Source organism: Melopsittacus undulatus, chromosome 6, assembly GCF_012275295.1.
Source record: "Melopsittacus undulatus isolate bMelUnd1 chromosome 6, bMelUnd1.mat.Z, whole genome shotgun sequence".
Lineage (NCBI taxonomy): Eukaryota > Metazoa > Chordata > Aves > Psittaciformes > Psittaculidae > Melopsittacus > Melopsittacus undulatus.
The window spans coordinates 25,582,876-25,601,221 of NC_047532.1; the positions used below are offsets into that span (position 1 = coordinate 25,582,876).

The window sequence follows — 18,346 nt, forward strand, 5'->3', positions numbered from 1 at the left end:
ATTTAAATAGTGTTTCTGATTCATTGTTTTGGAGTGACCTGGACTGAAAGTCAAATGCTGCTGTAAGGGATACTCAAAATTGTAGAGTCTGGAGCTTGAATAACTTATTGAACTCATCACTGTGGGTAGCTCCAGTGCTGCTGATCAATACAGTCACTCGTTGTCCAGCTACAGTAGTTTGAACAGACTAATGTGTTTGTTAACAATGTTTGTAGTGAAGACAAGCCATTAAGTGACATTTCCAAAGACATAAAAAAAACCCAAAACAACATGGGTCTTCTGAATCTCATCTGTTTTCTGTCCAGTATCTGAACTGCAACCTTATGCGTAGACATTGATGAATGATTTTGTAGTGATGTTAACAGGCAATAATTCTTGTGTTGCATATTTTTTATTAATGATTAGCATTATTGGGAAAATACACAACAATCCCTCCCCTGCCAGTATGTAAAGGTTTTCCTTCAACAATAAATATTATCACTGATGATGCTAATGAAGACATTAGTTTCATTGTGTTTGAAGCACTGAAACACTCCACTGTTAACTAGCCTAGTGGGGTTTATGCTAATGTAAAGTGTAATAAAGTAGAGACCACTATCTCTTTAAGCAGAAAGAAAGGAAACTTGTTTCTACTTCCAAGGGATGCCTAGTGTGTGCTTATCTAATTGACTGTGTATTTTGTCTAGGTGTTGAGGGAAAGCTAAGAGAATGAAGGCTCTAAGTCCCCAGTGGAAGCATGATATGGCGATGCAGTGCTGGTGCTGAATTGTTCTCTCTGATGGCTCTATGGGAGTGGATAGCACTGAGTCTTCATTGCTGGGTTTTAGCTGTTGCTGCCGTTTCGGATCAGCATGCCACAAGCCCCTTCGACTGGCTCCTGTCTGATAAGGGACCCTTCCATCGCTCACAGGAATACACAGATTTTGTGGACAGAAGTCGACAGGGATTTAGCACAAGATACAAGATTTACAGGTATGAAGCAAAGGGAAAGCAAATACAGAGATATCACCCATGGAAGTTGTAAATTATCAACAAGGGTTTCCTTAAAAGAAAGTTTCAGATGTGGGAACAAATCCATAGACACAAAATTCATTGCTGAAATATATTCAAGGCCATATATGCACTGTATACTATGGAAATGCCTGCTTGTATTTCTATTTTGTTTAAAGAACTATTGGTAATTGATTATGTTGCTTTAGAAAACATTATTTATTACCTACCTCTACTCTGCCCTTAGTGACATAAAAATGTCCTAAAGTATTCAAACATCATGTTTGATTGCAGAGGGCTAACATGAAACACCTTTGATCATGCAGCAAGATCCAATTAATTGCTTTCAGTGTGGCTCATCAAGACATAAGCTGAGACATTAAGAATGAAATTGTGGCTCCACACATATTGCTGGGAAATCATGGACTTCATTGTAGAAATCTGGGCATTTCAAAAGCATCTCAGAAGGTTTAATGTTAGTTTAATATTAGTGTTTTCAGAAACAGCTTTCTAATGCCTGAGGGACTGAACAGTAAGGGTGACTATGAATTTTAACAGAAGTTGCAGGTGTTTGGTCCATCACAAGCCTCAGCATTAGGCTGGCCCAATTCAGACTGAGAAAAGAAAAAACAAAGGAAGACTTCAAAAATATAGGTCTGCATGAGAATGTGTGCCTTGCTGTAGAATTGATTTCATAATACGTGTGTAACCTCTCAGTTTCTAATCTTTTGTGACAGCAGTGGTGAAATAACTTAATAATTTGCAAGAGGTATAACTCACTAACATTGAACAGGTTTTTCAAGGACATGGCAAATAAAAAGAAGGGGAGAAATAAGGGAGTATAGGAGACTAAGGACCGAGAAAACAAAACTACAAGCAGAGAGACCTTTTCACTTCTTATTGTTATAGATCCCTCCTGTCAGCAAAGAGAAAGAGGTGGCAGCAGGGCAATATAGGACAGATTCTTAACTTCCCTAATAACTCTTCAGCCTATAAACTCAGACCATTTGGTATGAAAATACACATGCTGATTTTATTTAAAACTGTGAAACATTTTGAGCAACTTTCAATACTGATTTTAAACTTCTTCAGTGTTATCCATCTCATTAGAAGAAGGTAAGAATGATATATGTCTGTACATATATCATAATTAGTTCAGCATCCAGTGGCCTGTGACAAAACTGCTGGTCTCAGTCTGTAAAGATTTTATTTTTAAGGAACTTGCTTTATTTTCCTTTTATAAATATATGCAGTAGAGGGCACTCTGTCGCAGGTCAATTTTGCAGTGGGTTTCTTTGCCATATATGGAGAAATTAAACACATTTTGAAAATAAAGTGTGATTTGGAAATATGCTTGATGAAGAGGCTTGTCTTAACAGAACAGCATTTCCCAGTATTTACTGCACTTTAAAAGCCAGCTGTCAGGACCAATAATGTAAAGCCAATAATACAGAGACTGAGGCAGCATATTTTATTCTTATTATTCTGTATTAGTCAACACACAACCAAAATTATCTTACTAAAAACATGAAAGATGGAATGGTATTTCATTTGAGCTCTTCTAATCAGGTCTTTGAGAAATTTTTCTCCTCTCAACCATCATTACAGAAGCACTGTTAAATTTTATAAATCTCTAATCATATAACTAATATCTATTTGGGTATGTACATAGGTTTCAATTACTCTAATTTACAAAATCCTACAGAAAGTGTTTCTTGTGTTTATTTCTGTCCTTTGCCTATTCTTCTCAAGAAATGAGCCAGGAAGTCAAAAGAGGCACAAACTACCTGAAAAAGCTGCACTTTTCATTTTATTTTTTTGTTTAGTCTTCCAAATATAAACCTAACTGCAAAATTCCCTTCTAAAATATAGTCCTATTAGCAAGTAGTGCAGAACATGGTGACCTTGTTACGAACCTTACACTGTAAATTTAATCCCTGTTGCTTTACTGTGGGCTTTCCCAGGCTAAAGGATCTGGAGTCTAATTGGTCTGTTCATTCTCTCACCGATCTTTTACCTAATGAAAATGACACCTCAGGGACACAGTCCTGAATTGAATGGAGAGGTAAGGGAGGGGAAAGCACAAGCCTGCACTGACTCAGCCGAATCATATTAGCAAGAAAGAAAGGTGACACTCCAAATAGTGCCAACAGAAGGGATTCCTTTTCCTTTGCTCTTCACTTCAGCTGCTAAAGATCAGACATGAGACTTGACATATTAAGTGTAAAGGGGAAGGAAAGTTACTTCTATTAATTTTAACATCCATGCCAGGTCAAAATCCATGGGGCTGAAGAAGGGTGAAGGGTGTGAGAGATTCCAGATTATGTCCCATTTTGAATCCTTTCTGGTAGAATGCTTGTAACACAGTGGTGCCAGACAGAAAATGACAGAAGACCTCTTTTTTTCTCTCTTTTGGTGAAGGAGTTATCTCCAAAAGAACTGATGGTGTTGTTACAAGTAGCAGCTCTCTTTCCATGTATCCAGGTCAATAGCATCCAAGCCATACACAGATGACCCATTGTATCTCTCTAACAAAACTTAACAAGCACTGCTATCAGTGAGAACTAACTCAGGATGACCAACCCAACACTGGGACTAGGTGTTTACAATTAACAGGAATTAAATGGTCTCAATAAAATTAACATAAATCCAGCAGTGAACTACACATACTGCATGTAGTATTTTAAAATGTGTTGGAGGAAATTTCAGTGGGAGACTGTAATGGTGTAGAATAAAATTAAATCTCAAATCAGTAAATTCCTATTTACTTTTTTTTTTAATTTGAAAATGATATTCCCTCTTATAATCAAGATCATACTAAAATGCAGAGAACATATTATTCCACTTTTGATTAATTGAGTAATGCATATTTCTGTAAATACCAAAGTGCCAGAGGTGAAGACCTTTATCCTGCACCATTGTCTGTCTGATTTGAATGGGATCAAGGTCAAGTAGTGTAGGTCCATGAAAGATATAGAATGATTAAAATCAAGATAACAGGACAGAGAACTGGAAAAGCACATAATAAAGACAACAACAAAGAATATTAAAATGAAGGTTACTTCAAACTTGATGGAAAATTGTCATTATTTCTTAGCTATTGAGTAAAAAAAATGTGTTACTTGTGGTAATTCTGGTAAGTGTTATGGCAGGAGACACACTGATTTTAAAGTTTAGTTTTACTTACATATATATGACAATTTTTTTCTGTAATGTCTAGTAGCTTCATCTTTTTTAGTTCTTAAATTACATAGTCTGTTTGCATTTCAAATAGATGGAGTCCAACTTTTAGCTTAAGCCAAGAACACATTATCACTATATGGACTCTTGTGCTTGCATTTCTGTTGTTTCCCTTACTATTTTATGCCAATGAGGCAAAAAACAACTGCTTTGCATCCACACCCCTTCATCAGTATAAACAAAACCATAAAATGTAGGGATGAAGCCAAAGATTAGCACTGAGGAGCACACTTATTAACTGAGACCAATTTTTTTTTTTTATGAGAGGTCTTAAAGAATAATATGTTTTCTAAAGATGAAAGTTAGACTTTCCTTTATCTCCTTATCTAGAATTCAGAGCATAAAACAAGCATGTGATAAAAACAACTGATGTATAAATTATGGGAAGGAGCACTTAAAAAATCCACTGTCACCAATATTTTAATCTATACCTATAAGATCAGATAAGTCCATGAGCAAACAAATTGTTTCTGTAGTGTACTTAGCTCCCCAAAGAGAAGAGCTTTGAACATTACAGGATAGAGCCAAAAAAGACAAATACATATGTAACACTGTTTTAATCATGTACTGCAGTGCACTAAATAATTGTAACTGATGTTACCAACATTGTTATAGGTTGGGAATGGTGGGCTGGTTACGTTGATTATATGTCAGTGTTGTAGTCCCTATAATTCTTTGAAGGAAATATCCTCTTACAGGAAATTTAATAATTGTCACAGTTTTTGGTTGCATTCATTGCCATTGATCTATGAAGAGAGATGCCAGGAGAGCACCTCTAAATTAGTGGGAATGCTGTGTCAATATTTTATAGAAGGTGGTTCCTGTAGTTAGTATTAGTAAATATTTTGGCAAGGAAAACTGAGCTTATAATTTGTTATTTTAATACACAATGGGAGTGCTGTGCCTCTTATGTAAATCAGTTTCCCAGACAAAAGAATTTAAATCCAAACAGAATGACTAGAGAGGTTACCAGGATGGAAAGAGTGATTGTGAAATTATGCAAAGAACTTACGCTATATCAGAAGAGGTAATTTCTACTGTGATAAGGAAGTATTCATGTTATCAAATAAGGTCCCGAGGAAATATCCTCAGGGATATTGTGTAGTTTTATTCAAGTAAAATGATTTAAAATCTGAAACAGATGTGAAAAATCAGGGAAAAGAAGAGCCTAAACCTTGCTTTTTTTTTAATGCAGAAATGTTTGTCATGTTTAGAAAAAAAAAAAGTTGAAAGAGGATACAGTTTCTGTCAATATACATATAATTAAGTGAGATAAACTATTTAAAACAAAAGCCATCACTGTCATAAAACCAAATTGGTATAAACTGGCTGCAACAAATTTAGGATGGCTATTTTAAAGGGTTTCTAGTCATTAAGGCAAAACTGTTCTGGGACTTTCTAAGTTATGAAACCTTACCAATCCTATGAATAGGGGAAAAGGGTTATAAGATGTGGTGCCTATGACAGCAGACTAGGTTTTAATAACCATTGAAAATCCTCTGAGGTAAGTATAAAAGTATTAGAAAATAACGCTATCAAAATAAAGGTTATTTTTTATTAGAACATACTGGGCTCTTCTCATATGTTCAGAATACTCTTGTGACTGAGCCTATAGTGTAAAAGTGAGCAGGCCTGAAGACTGTAGTAGAACACTCACTAATATATTTTAACACTTGTGTAAAGTAGAGCCAACATTAAAGTTGGTTATGTACACTATTACAGTATTTTAGCCCATACTTATCACTAGACTTCCTCATACATGTATACTGCTGACAGGCAATGTCAATAAAAAACCCTAGAGGGTTCAGCTGTGGGATTTACACATCAACATTCCCTGATCTGCAATATTCACCATGCTGTACAGTCTGGAATGACATTTCTTGTGCTCTTACTGAGGTTCCTTTGAGTTGATAATTTAGGGATTTTAAGGCACCGAGAAGAACTAATAAAATGTCTTCAACAATTTCTTCCAATGCAAATGTTTTTGTAGGGCTGAAAAGAGATGTCTGCCATCATGCCTTTCAAAAGTCTAAAGAAAATGATGGTATGGCATTTCTTGGTTGTTATTTCCTATACATTTGATCACACTCTAGAAAATGATCATCACTGACAATTTTTTGTAAGGGCTCATTTGGTACTGGAAGTACCAGAAATGTTGTATTTTTGAGATAAGATTTCTTTGGAAACTAAGACAGGAGCTTATTTCTCAGCCATAGACCTTAGTTTCCTTAACATAAACCTTCATACACAAAACCCACAAAAGGTGAGTAAGGTAGTGACAGAGGAGTGGAACAGGATATATCAGCGAAAGGAATGAGGCAAATTAGTACTGTAGAAATGGAGGAGAGAAATGGGCTGTACCTGGCTAACTGTAACAGATGAAATGGCTTTCAACAGGTAGCTTAGCAAACTGGTCAACCATTGTCTTCAGCACTTCAGAGAATTTACTCCTTTGGGCATGCACAGTATCACTGCTGGGCAACTGAGAGTTGGAATTATAAATGCATCAAAGAACAAACATTTTTGCCTTCCACTATTGCTGCATCAATAGGGAATAAATAGCAGGAACAGTTCTGTCTGCCTTTTCCAGAAATTCACTGTATCAGTAAATTGCTTCTGCCCTACATTGTAATTGGTCAGCTTGCTTTAGGGAATTTTCTATTCAATCTGGTCAGTAAAAGATATGGTAATCAGATGGATCATCATTCTCAGAATGTTTACAAAAGGCTAAACTACTGAATAGACAAACCTAGTGGCTCACAGGCTGGGAACAGTGAAAAGCAGCTCAAAGATATTTTCTTGAGTTGGGAGTTGATAGATTTCCTCTGAAAAAATAATACTTGTAGTCTGGTACATGGGCCTCATTGCTGCAGGCATCATAGGCACACAGGACAAAAAGATGGTGATTTTGGTCCTGAGGAATCAACAGCAGTAGTTTTCTACAGAGAAACATTTATTAATTAAAGTAAAAAAAAAAGTTGGACATTTTTAAAGAATGTCTGGATCTGAAAAATATCAATGAATTTAATTTCTGATTGTGATATACTTTAAAGGTCTCTCTTAGTCTAGTTAGTTGGGTATAACAAAGACATGATGCAAGTTAAATAACAGGCTTTGGTGAAACTGCTCGCAGAAGTACATACCTGAGCAAAAAAATCCCATTAAACATCCACATTTCCAGGCCTAACTTGGGCAATGTTTTATCTTTAGGGCCTAAACACATACCAGGTAGTCATCAAGTAGGGGAACATCTGTAAGGTATGTGCTTGTGAAATGGGGGAAATAAAGGAAAAATTTAAACAGAGAAGCTATGTATACATAACAAAAGACTTTGACAAATGTTTTCAGATGAATTATAACTGGAGCCTAATTTAATTTACTAGTAATCTCAATGGACTGACAAGTACAGAGAATGGGTGTTCATAAAGGCAAAGGAGTCTTTCACTGATGTTCCTATGGCTACCTTCGATGGCACTGGCAGCCTAAGGAGCTCCTCTGATGGATACCGGAGATACCAGAGGTGCAGGAGATAAGGAGTGGACACCTATTTATATCTGGCCCCTCAATCCCAGTTATGCAAGAACTCTGCCCCAGGTAGGAATATCTCCACAGGAGGTGATAAAATATATTTCGAAAGACAATGATAAAAGAGTGAGCTCTTGCAGATACTTTTGGCCCAGGAAGAAGGACAGACAGATATGAAGGGCTCAGAGGTGGACTGGAAGTGCTGAAGGGAGATAGGGTGTTCTGAGTTCCAAAATGTCTCTCTCTTTGTAGCTCTGTTATGTATATAAGGCAGCACAGCAGAGAAGTCATCTGCTGTAGGTAAAGAGCTAGCACTTATCACTCAAGAGCACAAGAGTTACTGAGCTCACTTGTGACATTGATCCACAACACCAACCCTCAATCCACTTTGAAGGTCTTTGGAAAAACATAACCAGACCCTGACAATAGTGGAGTTTTAAGAGATACTGGCTTCCTACAGAACCTTGCAGAAATCTCAGTAAACAACAAGAATTTATCTATCAATCAGCTTAATCCTACAGCATTCTAAAGCCTCTGAACTGTTTTGACACTGACCGGGGTCAGATCTAACTCTTATTCCCTCACTCCATTTGGTTGTCTCAGTATTAAACTATTGGTTTTCAAAACAAGAGTACAGTTTCTCTCAGTAAGCAAAGTGCTAATGCTGGGAAGGATGCTAGGGAACAGTTCTGGCTAGGACATCAGGATTAATAGTGTTCTCAGGAGTCAGTGTCATGAGAACACAAGCATGTTTCAGCTTGGCAAAGAAAAGAGAATATTGATGCCAAGATTGCCTTCTGTGTTTTTTATTTTGTAATACACTGCAGGAGTCTTTTTTTGACAATCTCTCTTTGTATTTCATTTTCCTTGCTTGATGTATTTAATCAAAGATCCCAAGGAAACTCAAATGGAAAAGAGTGAATCTTATTTTTAGTAAACATTATTATACTCTGTTTCCAGGATTTACACACTTAAAATCTAATATTTTAGGGATAACTTAGATCAAACCTCCTACTGATATTTTTCCCTAGAACAAAGAACATTTATTTAGAGAATATGGTGTGTCATAATTTCAGTTAGTAAGTTCATAAATCATTTAAATTGCTCTAAAAAAATTAGGATAATACAGGCTGTAACTGAATGGTTTTATGCAATCACTGAAGTAGTATAAAAGCTGTTTAGCACTAGTAATAGATTAATTCTTCAGTCAGCAGGATAGTCTGCCAGGATCTTCGGCATGAAATCAGGTAATATTCATTAATACTTTGACGATTTTTGTTTATTTAGATATTTGTTCTTTTATTTGCTCTTTCTTTTAAGTTTTGTTTAAATAACCCTGCTGGTACTGCCACTGATATTCAAGACGTAGATTTCAAATGTTGATAACTTAAATAAAGAGGGAAAACAATTACCAAAATTTCTTTCGGTTGCCAAAAAAAAAAAAGAAAAATAATTTTTTTTGAATGATATTATCACTTGAATGAAGTTCTCTATGCTTCAACCCCTATATTGTTATTTTTCTTCACTGCTGCTAGGCCAGTAGTCAACTCCAAACCTGCAAGAATGGCTTTCAGGTTTTTCTTTTTGTTCATGTGTTAAGCCTGTATGAGTGGCATGTTATACCTTACATAAAGAACTGAATTGCACAGAAGCCTTTTCTCTATAAAAAGTAAGTAGTATTGATTGGAATGTATGATTCTTTATACAGAAGGTTATTTGTGCCTTTTCCATACAGAAAAAAAGAACAACTGACACCAAATGTGCTCACTCAAGAACTTTTTGTAATTTTCTTATCATTGACTTAAAGTCATAATCAACATCTCAGAATTCAATTCTTATTGTCTTCTAGCTCTGATTGATTGATTCTACAGGTTTTACTAGTCATTATGCTGGGTGTGAATTTTTATTGTGTAGCAACAGCCTCATTCAAATAGACATCCTTGTGAAGAAAAACAATACTTCAAAGCATTACAAAATAATGTTTTGTTTCTTGATTCTCCCTAGAAACCCAATATGATTGTTAAGGATAATCATAGAATCATAGAATAGTAAGAATTGGAAAGGACCTCAAGATCATCTAGTTCCAACCCCCCTGCCATGGGCAGGGACACCTCACACTAAACCATATCACCCAAGGCTTCATCCAACCTGGTCTTGGTATTCTTAAGGTCATTAATAGCTCTATATTTCAGTTCATCCTCTGTTACTCTCAATTCCTTCTTTATTTATGCAGGTTGAGAAGATCTTTTTACTGATCATACAATTTGATATTTATATATATATATATATATATAAATATCAAATTATATATATCTGAAAACAGCACACACAAACCTACTAGCAATTTTGAAATTGTATATTCTGGTCTCACAAGCACAGAAAAGGTAGCATTTGTCTTCAAGTAAAGAATGTTTCATTTCTCAAGTGCAAAATGCATGTACAGGTTTTGACTTATATGAGTAACATAATTTAAAATGAAAAGCATAAGGCATATTCTACCAAGTATTCTGAAAGACCACCAGCATCTGAGACCTGAGGAAATATAATTGAGAAATTTTAAATAAATATTTGTATATTGATGATTTCTGAACTATATTCATACAGTTCTTGAAATTTTAAAATAGGGATTTTTAACTTGTGCCAGGACTACTAGTAGTAAAATTGAATGTTTTACTAGGAGTGCAAATACACTATCAGCTTTGCTTATCTGCTTATATTTTTTTATCCAATTACATATAGATGTATTTAAACCATGACTTTAGCCATTTATATAAAATACTGGCTATAGGTTATAATAATAAAACTAAATTCTAAAATAACACAGCATAACCAATGTGTTAACCTATATTAAAAAAAGAATAATATTTTTGTCAACATTTTACATATTTAGCTATGCAAAATAAATGAAAAAATAATATTTTCAACTGATTAAATATAAAGGACATGTAGTAAGGTCTCTTGTTACAAAAAACTGCTCATTGCCATTTTTATTCTATAAAATATCTAATGATGCATCTGGTAGCAAACCACAAGATTCAATAAATTGGAATAATTGGAAACCATGTAGTCTGTGATACTTGTTCAGTTATTGATTTCTAGAACTCAAATATTTGCGATTACTGTGAGAGTGAATCTGTGTGCATATGAATTCATGTGTGTTTATATGTTTATGTGTACATGCATGTGTGTGCATGTGTGTGTATATGTGTATATACACGTACATATATCAATAAAGGTAATGGATAGGTGAAAATTAAATGGGTTTATTGACATTTTTTTCACTAAGGAGAATATTGTTAGAAAAAGAAACATATCATCTAGTCAGGTGTCTGAATAAGAACCTTTGACCAATACATTAATGAAGTTTAGTGTGGACACTTCCTGATGAATCAGAGCCCCAGAAATTCTCCATAATGCTGGCACTGTCAAAAGACATTTCCCCATTAGCTCTTTGTATTAAAATGCCTCTGTCAGAAGCATTCTGACAGTTCTTTCTGCATTTTGCTATGCTTTTGGTTAGCTCTAGATTATGTCACTGACATTAAACCTTAGCTGTGGCTACAATAAAAGAAATATGAGAATCTGTAACTGAAACACGTTAACATGAACCTTCTATTTCATACAGGGGCTGATGGAACCATTTTTTTCATCTATCTTTCCACATGATTTCGAGTACAGTTAATGAAATTGGCCTTATGTCGTGGTTTAAGCCCAGTTTAAGAAGGAGAAAAATAATTGTTACAGCTGAACCCAGGAAACTATAGTTTTCCTATGAGTGCACAGAAAAAAAAAAAAGATGAGTATATGTGGCAACAGAAGATCTATATTTAACTCCCAGTTTTCCACAGATTCCTTGTTTTATAATGTAGTATGAAATCCGTATGCCATAGATTTTCCAGCTGTACTTTCAATTAGTGGATCCGATACGTGCTCATGTTTGGACAGTGAACTCTCTGATAACACCTGTCAATATATCTGGAAAATGTAACAAGTTGTGCATCACTCCTGACTTTCAAGGAATCTGAAAGAAGTTCATGCTGAGTTCAGTGCCCAGGTTGCATGCCCAAGTTATGACTAATAACAACACAAACCTGCATCCTGATCAATTATTTCCTATGTCTTTTAAAAGACTCACTAGCATGTGCTTTATTGCTGCTTTCATGCTTAGACATTTTTGTTTTTTCACTTTTTTTTGGTGTCAGGGATTGAATAGTATCTGAAAGATAATCTTGTTTGAATTGCCTATGAAATTTGCTTTTCTTTTCAGTAAAACTCTTTCTCATATGGTTGACTTTGAAGGTCCATCTGTTTATTTAAAATTTTGCCTGAAGAAGTAACAGTTATGTCTATTTTTACTGCTGTCTCTTTGGCCTAAATAAGCTCAAACAAATGTGTGTTTGTTTCTCGGTTCTGACATTGAAGTTCCGTGTGACTTGGGTATGCATCTCATTCTTACCAAAACCATCAAGGAATGTTAGTTATGAGCACAATATATTAAGTACCCTGACATTCACCCTTTCTGTTATGACAGATAAAAAAACAAACAAAATAAGCACTTAAAAAAATTTAAAAACAAATTAAAAAGCCCACATTTAAACATTTAAAAATGTATCCATGCACCTATTCTATATTTATTGGGAAACAAAAGTTTATATATGACAGTCACACTTTATTTCTCTTGTTTTCACAGTTGAAACATGAGAATTCCATAGCAAGAGTGGGTTTGCAGGAATTCCTATCATTGTTGACAGCATAAACAGCCTTCATTTGGTTTTTATGTTAATACAAAATAAGATTTGCCAAGATTCTAGGCAACAAAACCTGAGGTGACAGGATTCCAGTTTCTAATTCAGTTGAATCCTAGGGAATTCCCATGTATGGCTGACATATATGAATCAATATTAATCTCTCCCTGAAAAGGACTGGTTCTGTTACAGTAATTGGAACAAAACAGTAGGGAAAGGTCAATTTTAGTTAAATAAACTTGGTATCTGTATCTCAGAATTTAGCCAGGGAACAGAACTTTTGGGAAACTAGGGTGGGGTGGAACAGAGAGACATTCAGTTACATGATATCAAATGGATTTGTGGCTGATAGCTGTGTCTGATGACAGGGTGTACCTTCTATAAAGTTGCTTTACCCTTGTGAAATCTGTATTTCTAATCTGGTGAAAAAAAGCTTGTGTTTTTTCTTCTGTGTTTTGATGTGAGATCATCCTGAAATATATTAACAAAACAGTAATTTCAGAAGGTGCTAGTGTGGCAAATAACACACCTTAAAGCAAGAAAAAAAAAGGAAAATGATGGTAACCAGCCCAGGTGTGAAAAGGCCACTGGAGTGATTGCCTGCTAACAGTATCTGCTGAGTGCAGGGTGAGAGGAAGTAGCTTCAGCTTAATACCCACAGGGTAATTACAGGGAACCAGCTGTTCTTTGAGTGCCATAATGAATACAGATTGTTTTCCTACAGGTTTGTGTCTATTGCTTGATGGCTGGGTCTGACCAAAGCTTATTTTGCAGTCAAGGCCTTTAGAAGATGGTTACTCTTTTGCACTAACATTCAGCTCTTTGGGGTAATTTTCAGATGTGCCTTTGTAATCACATTATTTGCCATTATGACTTATGATCGTAAATTGTAAAAATAATTTAAAAATTATTTATGGGTTAACATGTCTAGAAATCAGTGAAATTTTCTTGCAGTTGGACAGCGAGTTAAAAAATTATTTGGAAGAGAAAAAGCCATATGGTTGTAACACCCACCTATATCTAATACAACAATGTGGTTGCATAGTCTCCAGATTCTAAGAAACCAGGCTCAATCAAAGCCAGAATCAACAAAAATGAGAAAGTTTCCATTCTCAACTGATAAGGATCACTAATGCCGCTCACTTGAAGAAGCACCAGATTACTGAGGTGAGATTTTGAGCTAGTAGGACAGAAGTTTAGGCTTCAACTGCCACCTAGAAGGGGATGCAGGGTGGCTTTTCATGGCCAGATTCGCCACAAGACACTTAGGACCATGTCCTGACTCCAGAGTCCCATTGTGCTTCCTGCTCTTGTAAAGGACACCTAGACCACTGAGGTCTAACAATAGCAGAGTACATTGCAAAGTGTATTTGCTCTACGGGTTATACCTGACCTTGTTTTATAGTAGGGAATGATTAACTTCATGACAGGTGGTGTTTAATTTTTCAGGAGCTGGGACATTTATATTCTTGACAAATAATGTCTCAGCAACATAGTCTGAACTTAATGTTTTAAATACATAGTTCTTAATTCCTCTCCTGCCCGAGGTACATTTGTTCCTAATAGGAGAAATGGAACATGAATTTAGAACCTGCTTATCATTTTTGCTCTAGGAATTGTCTAATGACTTATGGTGCATATAGATTTCTAATAGCACTATAAACACTTCATAGAAGTACATAGGGTGTAGATGACTAAGACAGTATAGAAAGAACACCTTTATATTGGGTAAAAGTATATATTTTAAAAAAATTTGGGTATTGAATATTATGTCCAAAATCTGTATTATATTTAACTATTTTATAGCTGAAGGGTGTCACTCGGTCTGGCTGCTGTGACATACTACATTCATTGAATTATTTGTTCTTACCAGATCAAAGCAACAGGGTGATTCTCCCTCTCTGTTCTGCTGTCATGAAAGCCCACCTGCAGTACTGCATTTAGCTCTGGAGCTCTCAACACAAGAAAGACACAGACCTGTTAGAGAAAGTCCAGCAGATGGTCACAAAAATGATCAGAGGGCTGGAACACCTCTCATGTAAAAAGGCTGCTCAGCTAGGAGAAAAGAAGGCTCCAGAGATACTTTATTGCGGCCTTTAAGTATAATAAGTGGGCTTAAAAGAAAGATGGCAAGAGACTTTTTATGAAGGCCTGTAGTGACAGGACAAGGAGCAATAGTTTTAAAGTAAAGGAGGGTAGATTTATGTTGGATATAAGGAAGAATTTTTGTTACAATGAGGGTGATGAGGCACCGTAACAGGTTTCCCACAGAAGCTGTGGCTGCCCCATCTTGGGCAGTGTTCAAGGCCAGGTAGGATGGGGCCTTGAACAACGTGGTCTAGTGGAACGTGTCCCTTCCTGTGGCAGGGGGTTGGAAGTGAATCATCTTTAAGGTCCCTTCCAACCCAAAACTTTCAAAGATTCTAAGGAGGAATGCAATAAGCTGTGTGTTTTTCATCATTCAGACAATTAGACTGCATGAAAGATTTTCCTCTGCACCTTAACACCATTAATAAATATAGTTCTTGTAACTATAATTTCATGAGATATGGCACTGAGTGTCTCATCTGTTGGGTCTTAGAAAAATGTTCAGTGGAAGGTAGCTCACAGCATATAACTCAGAATCATAGAATCATAGAATAGTTAGGGTTGGAAAAGACCTTAAGATCGTCTAGTTCCCTGCCATGGTCAGAGACACCTTGCACTTCCTTATAGGCCCCCTTCAGATACTGGAAGGCTGCTATGAGGTCTCCACGCAGTCTTCTCTTCTCCAGGCTGAACAGCCCCAACTTTCTCACGCTATCTTCATACGGGAGGTGCTCCAGTCCCCTGATCATCCTCATGGCCCTCCTCTGCACTTGTTCCAACAGTTCCATGTCCTTCTTATGTTGAGGACACCAGAACTGTACATAGTACTGCAAGTGAGGTCAAATACAATTGCTATTTTTAATGCTACACTGAAAAAAAGTCATTAAATTTTTCTCCTGTCACAAGGTTAGGTAATACCCTTTAATCAATGCTGAAATAGAATAATAGAATCATAGTACAGTTAGGGTTGGAAAAGGCCTCAAGATCATCTAGTTCCAACTCCCCTGTCATGGGCAGGGACACCTGCCCATGTAATACTAGAGCAAAATGAAAGACTTCACATTACAGATATATTGGGCAAAGCCCCTCTAGTTATTTGCCCTTTGGCTGTTACTAGGTCCTGAAAATCAGGGACCACACTGTCACTGCAACAACAATATTATACAAAAATGACATGGAATTGCCTGTAGATTTGTCTTCTGGGATAGTAAACTTATTATGTCAGATGAAGTAAATCAGCTGTAATCAAAGCAGAGGGTCTGAACTAACTGACTATGGACATTCATGGGTTTAGAGTAACATGAGATTGTATGTTAATCTTCATTCTAAATAGACAGGCATACACAGAGGAAGAAAAAAAAGTGTCTGCTGTGGACTTGATGCTGAGACTAATCCAGCAAAAGGATTAAGATTTTGGATTTATTTAACTTCTTTCTGACAGAAAGAGAGATATTTTTATTACTGATAACAAATGGTGGAATTTGTAACAGTAGTATGGATATTTAATTCTCATGCTGTGAAATAAGGGATGGTCACACTTCTCATAGGCAGAAGCAGAAGGTGGCCTTCACAACTAATGTGTTCAAGGACTACACATTTAATTTTTATGAGTTCTTCATCTACTAATCTATGCAGTACTTAAATATGATAGCTACCCTGGTAGTTACTGAGCTGTCAGTAATTTTCCACCAAAATGCTCTTAATAGAAAGACAGTGGCCAGTGAAATGAAAATTTCATATTTTTAAGGATTCTTTGAAAACCTATATTCAGACTTGAAAGCAAACATGAATTTGTTTCTATATCCGAGATATAAAAGACTGTCAGAATTTTCCTTATTATCCCAAACACCACACAAAATGTCCCTGACATCTGATTTTCTTAGATATTATTTTTTTCCTCTAGGAAAAGCTCTAAACACCAGTAACTAAGAGTCCTAAGTTACTCATGAATAAACATGAATGTCAAAAAATTGCTCAATGTTTTTTAATTCGATTGCTGTTCTTACCCTGCTGTTCTATGGAGTATTGTACCATAAGTGCGCTGGAAACCAAGAGACTCCATAGGAAACTGAAACACTAGAAGTCGATTCATGTATCCGAAGGAATGTTTAGTCCCAATTATGTTGGTCCAAGCATAGCGTGAAACACACACCATATTTCCTATGAAGTAGTTTGTAATAATTTCTCTATTAAACTTTGGGTTGGTTTTTCTTTCTTTTTTTTTTTTAATGCTGATAAATTATCAGTTTCAGGAAAGAACACAGTTGTCTATTTTAAATACCCAAAGAAGTGATAAATGCTGCATCCCTGGCAATGTTCAAGGTCAGGTAGGACACAGACTTGGGTGACATGGTTGAGGGTGAGGCAATCCCTAATGGCAGGGGTTTGGAACTTGATGATCTTAAGGTCCTTTTCAACCCTAACTGTTTTAGGACTCTATGATTCTATGAAACACCTCCTATCTCCTGGTCTTCTCTATTGTGCTCATGGCATTTCTGCTGTGTAAATCTTGTTGAGTTGGTATTTGTGAAAGGATTAGCTTTATCCTGTATCTGCCTTAACTCTATTACAAAGCATATTCAATGGTACAAGATGAATTTTTTATCCAAAATCAGGAAAAGCATAGAGTAACACACTCCTCATTGCTATCCAATAATACCCTGAAAAGTAAATGGAGCTCACCATTACCATTTTACTGCAATGCTTGTTTCTACCTTTTTTATTTTTCTTCCTTCTCCATCCAGAGCTGTAGATATCTCATAGCTGCAGCATGCAGCAGACTGCAGAAATAGGCTTCCTCCATCACTGATAATTGACACTGCTTTTTCTGTTTAGAGATTCACAGTCTTGATGGCATGCTAACTATAGCTGCAACATTCATTTGGTGAGGGGTCTTTTATTCATGCATTGGTTCATTGGGAAAAGTAACTGTAAAAGTTAGTCAGACATGTCAGATGCACAGCACATAAAATTCTAAATGTAAATTCTGATTTTCTAGTTATGTATTTAATCGATTTTGTAGGATGGGTGCTACTCAATTATGGAATGCTCTTGTATCTCACTCTTAAAGGATAAGGCATTATACATTTTCACATTTTTTGCTTTGCTTTAATTTCATGATAAAATACCAATAGAGATAGGGGAACAAAGCTGTCTGACTTTCATATTAATCACTAATAAAAAGTAGCCGTGTAAATCTTCTAAATACTAAGCTATCTCTTGCTGTCAATATAGACACAATTCACTGATCAATAAAGGCTCTTTAATTGCATACTTTTGTTACACATATTTCTAAGTAAGCATATCCAAATTGCAAAAAAACATAATTAAAATCTATAATTCAACTATCTAGCCCCATTGATAGAAATATAGCCACATTTTAAATGAGCTTTAACATTTTAACAGCTCTGTGCTTCAACAAAAGCAGATTAATACAAATAGCCTGCAGGGAAACATAAAGGTTCAGATCTCAACAATCTGAAAAACTTTGCATTTCTATGGAATCCAATTTCAGGCTACACAAATAAAGTTAAGAGGATGAGTAAACTTGCTGCATAGAATATTTGTTATTCTATCTGATGTTGCTTATTGATTTAAATTTGATCATTCTGCTGATGTTCCAATTTTGCTTCTTTTCACGACAGTGTGGCAGGCATACCCACCCTGAGAAAGCCCTGACCAAAGCCCTCAAAATCTTTCCACCACAGAGCCCAGGAAAGCTCCCCACATGTGCAGATTTTGCCCTATACACATGGTGT

General features: G+C 35.9%; 1 protein-coding gene across 2 annotated transcripts in view; it reads left to right on the forward strand.

Moving 5' to 3' along the window:
- Positions 1–736: 736 nt before the first annotated feature.
- Positions 737–18,346, forward strand: part of BRINP3 (BMP/retinoic acid inducible neural specific 3) — a 196,228-nt gene continuing 178,618 nt past the window's right edge. Inside the window, exon 1 of one of the 2 annotated variants that reach the window (XM_005150995.2) lies at positions 737–972. In XM_005150995.2, coding sequence (XP_005151052.1) covers positions 737–972 — 236 coding nt within the window. The remainder of the gene's footprint in view (positions 973–18,346) is intronic. The other variant, XM_031050820.1, reaches the window with a different exon arrangement.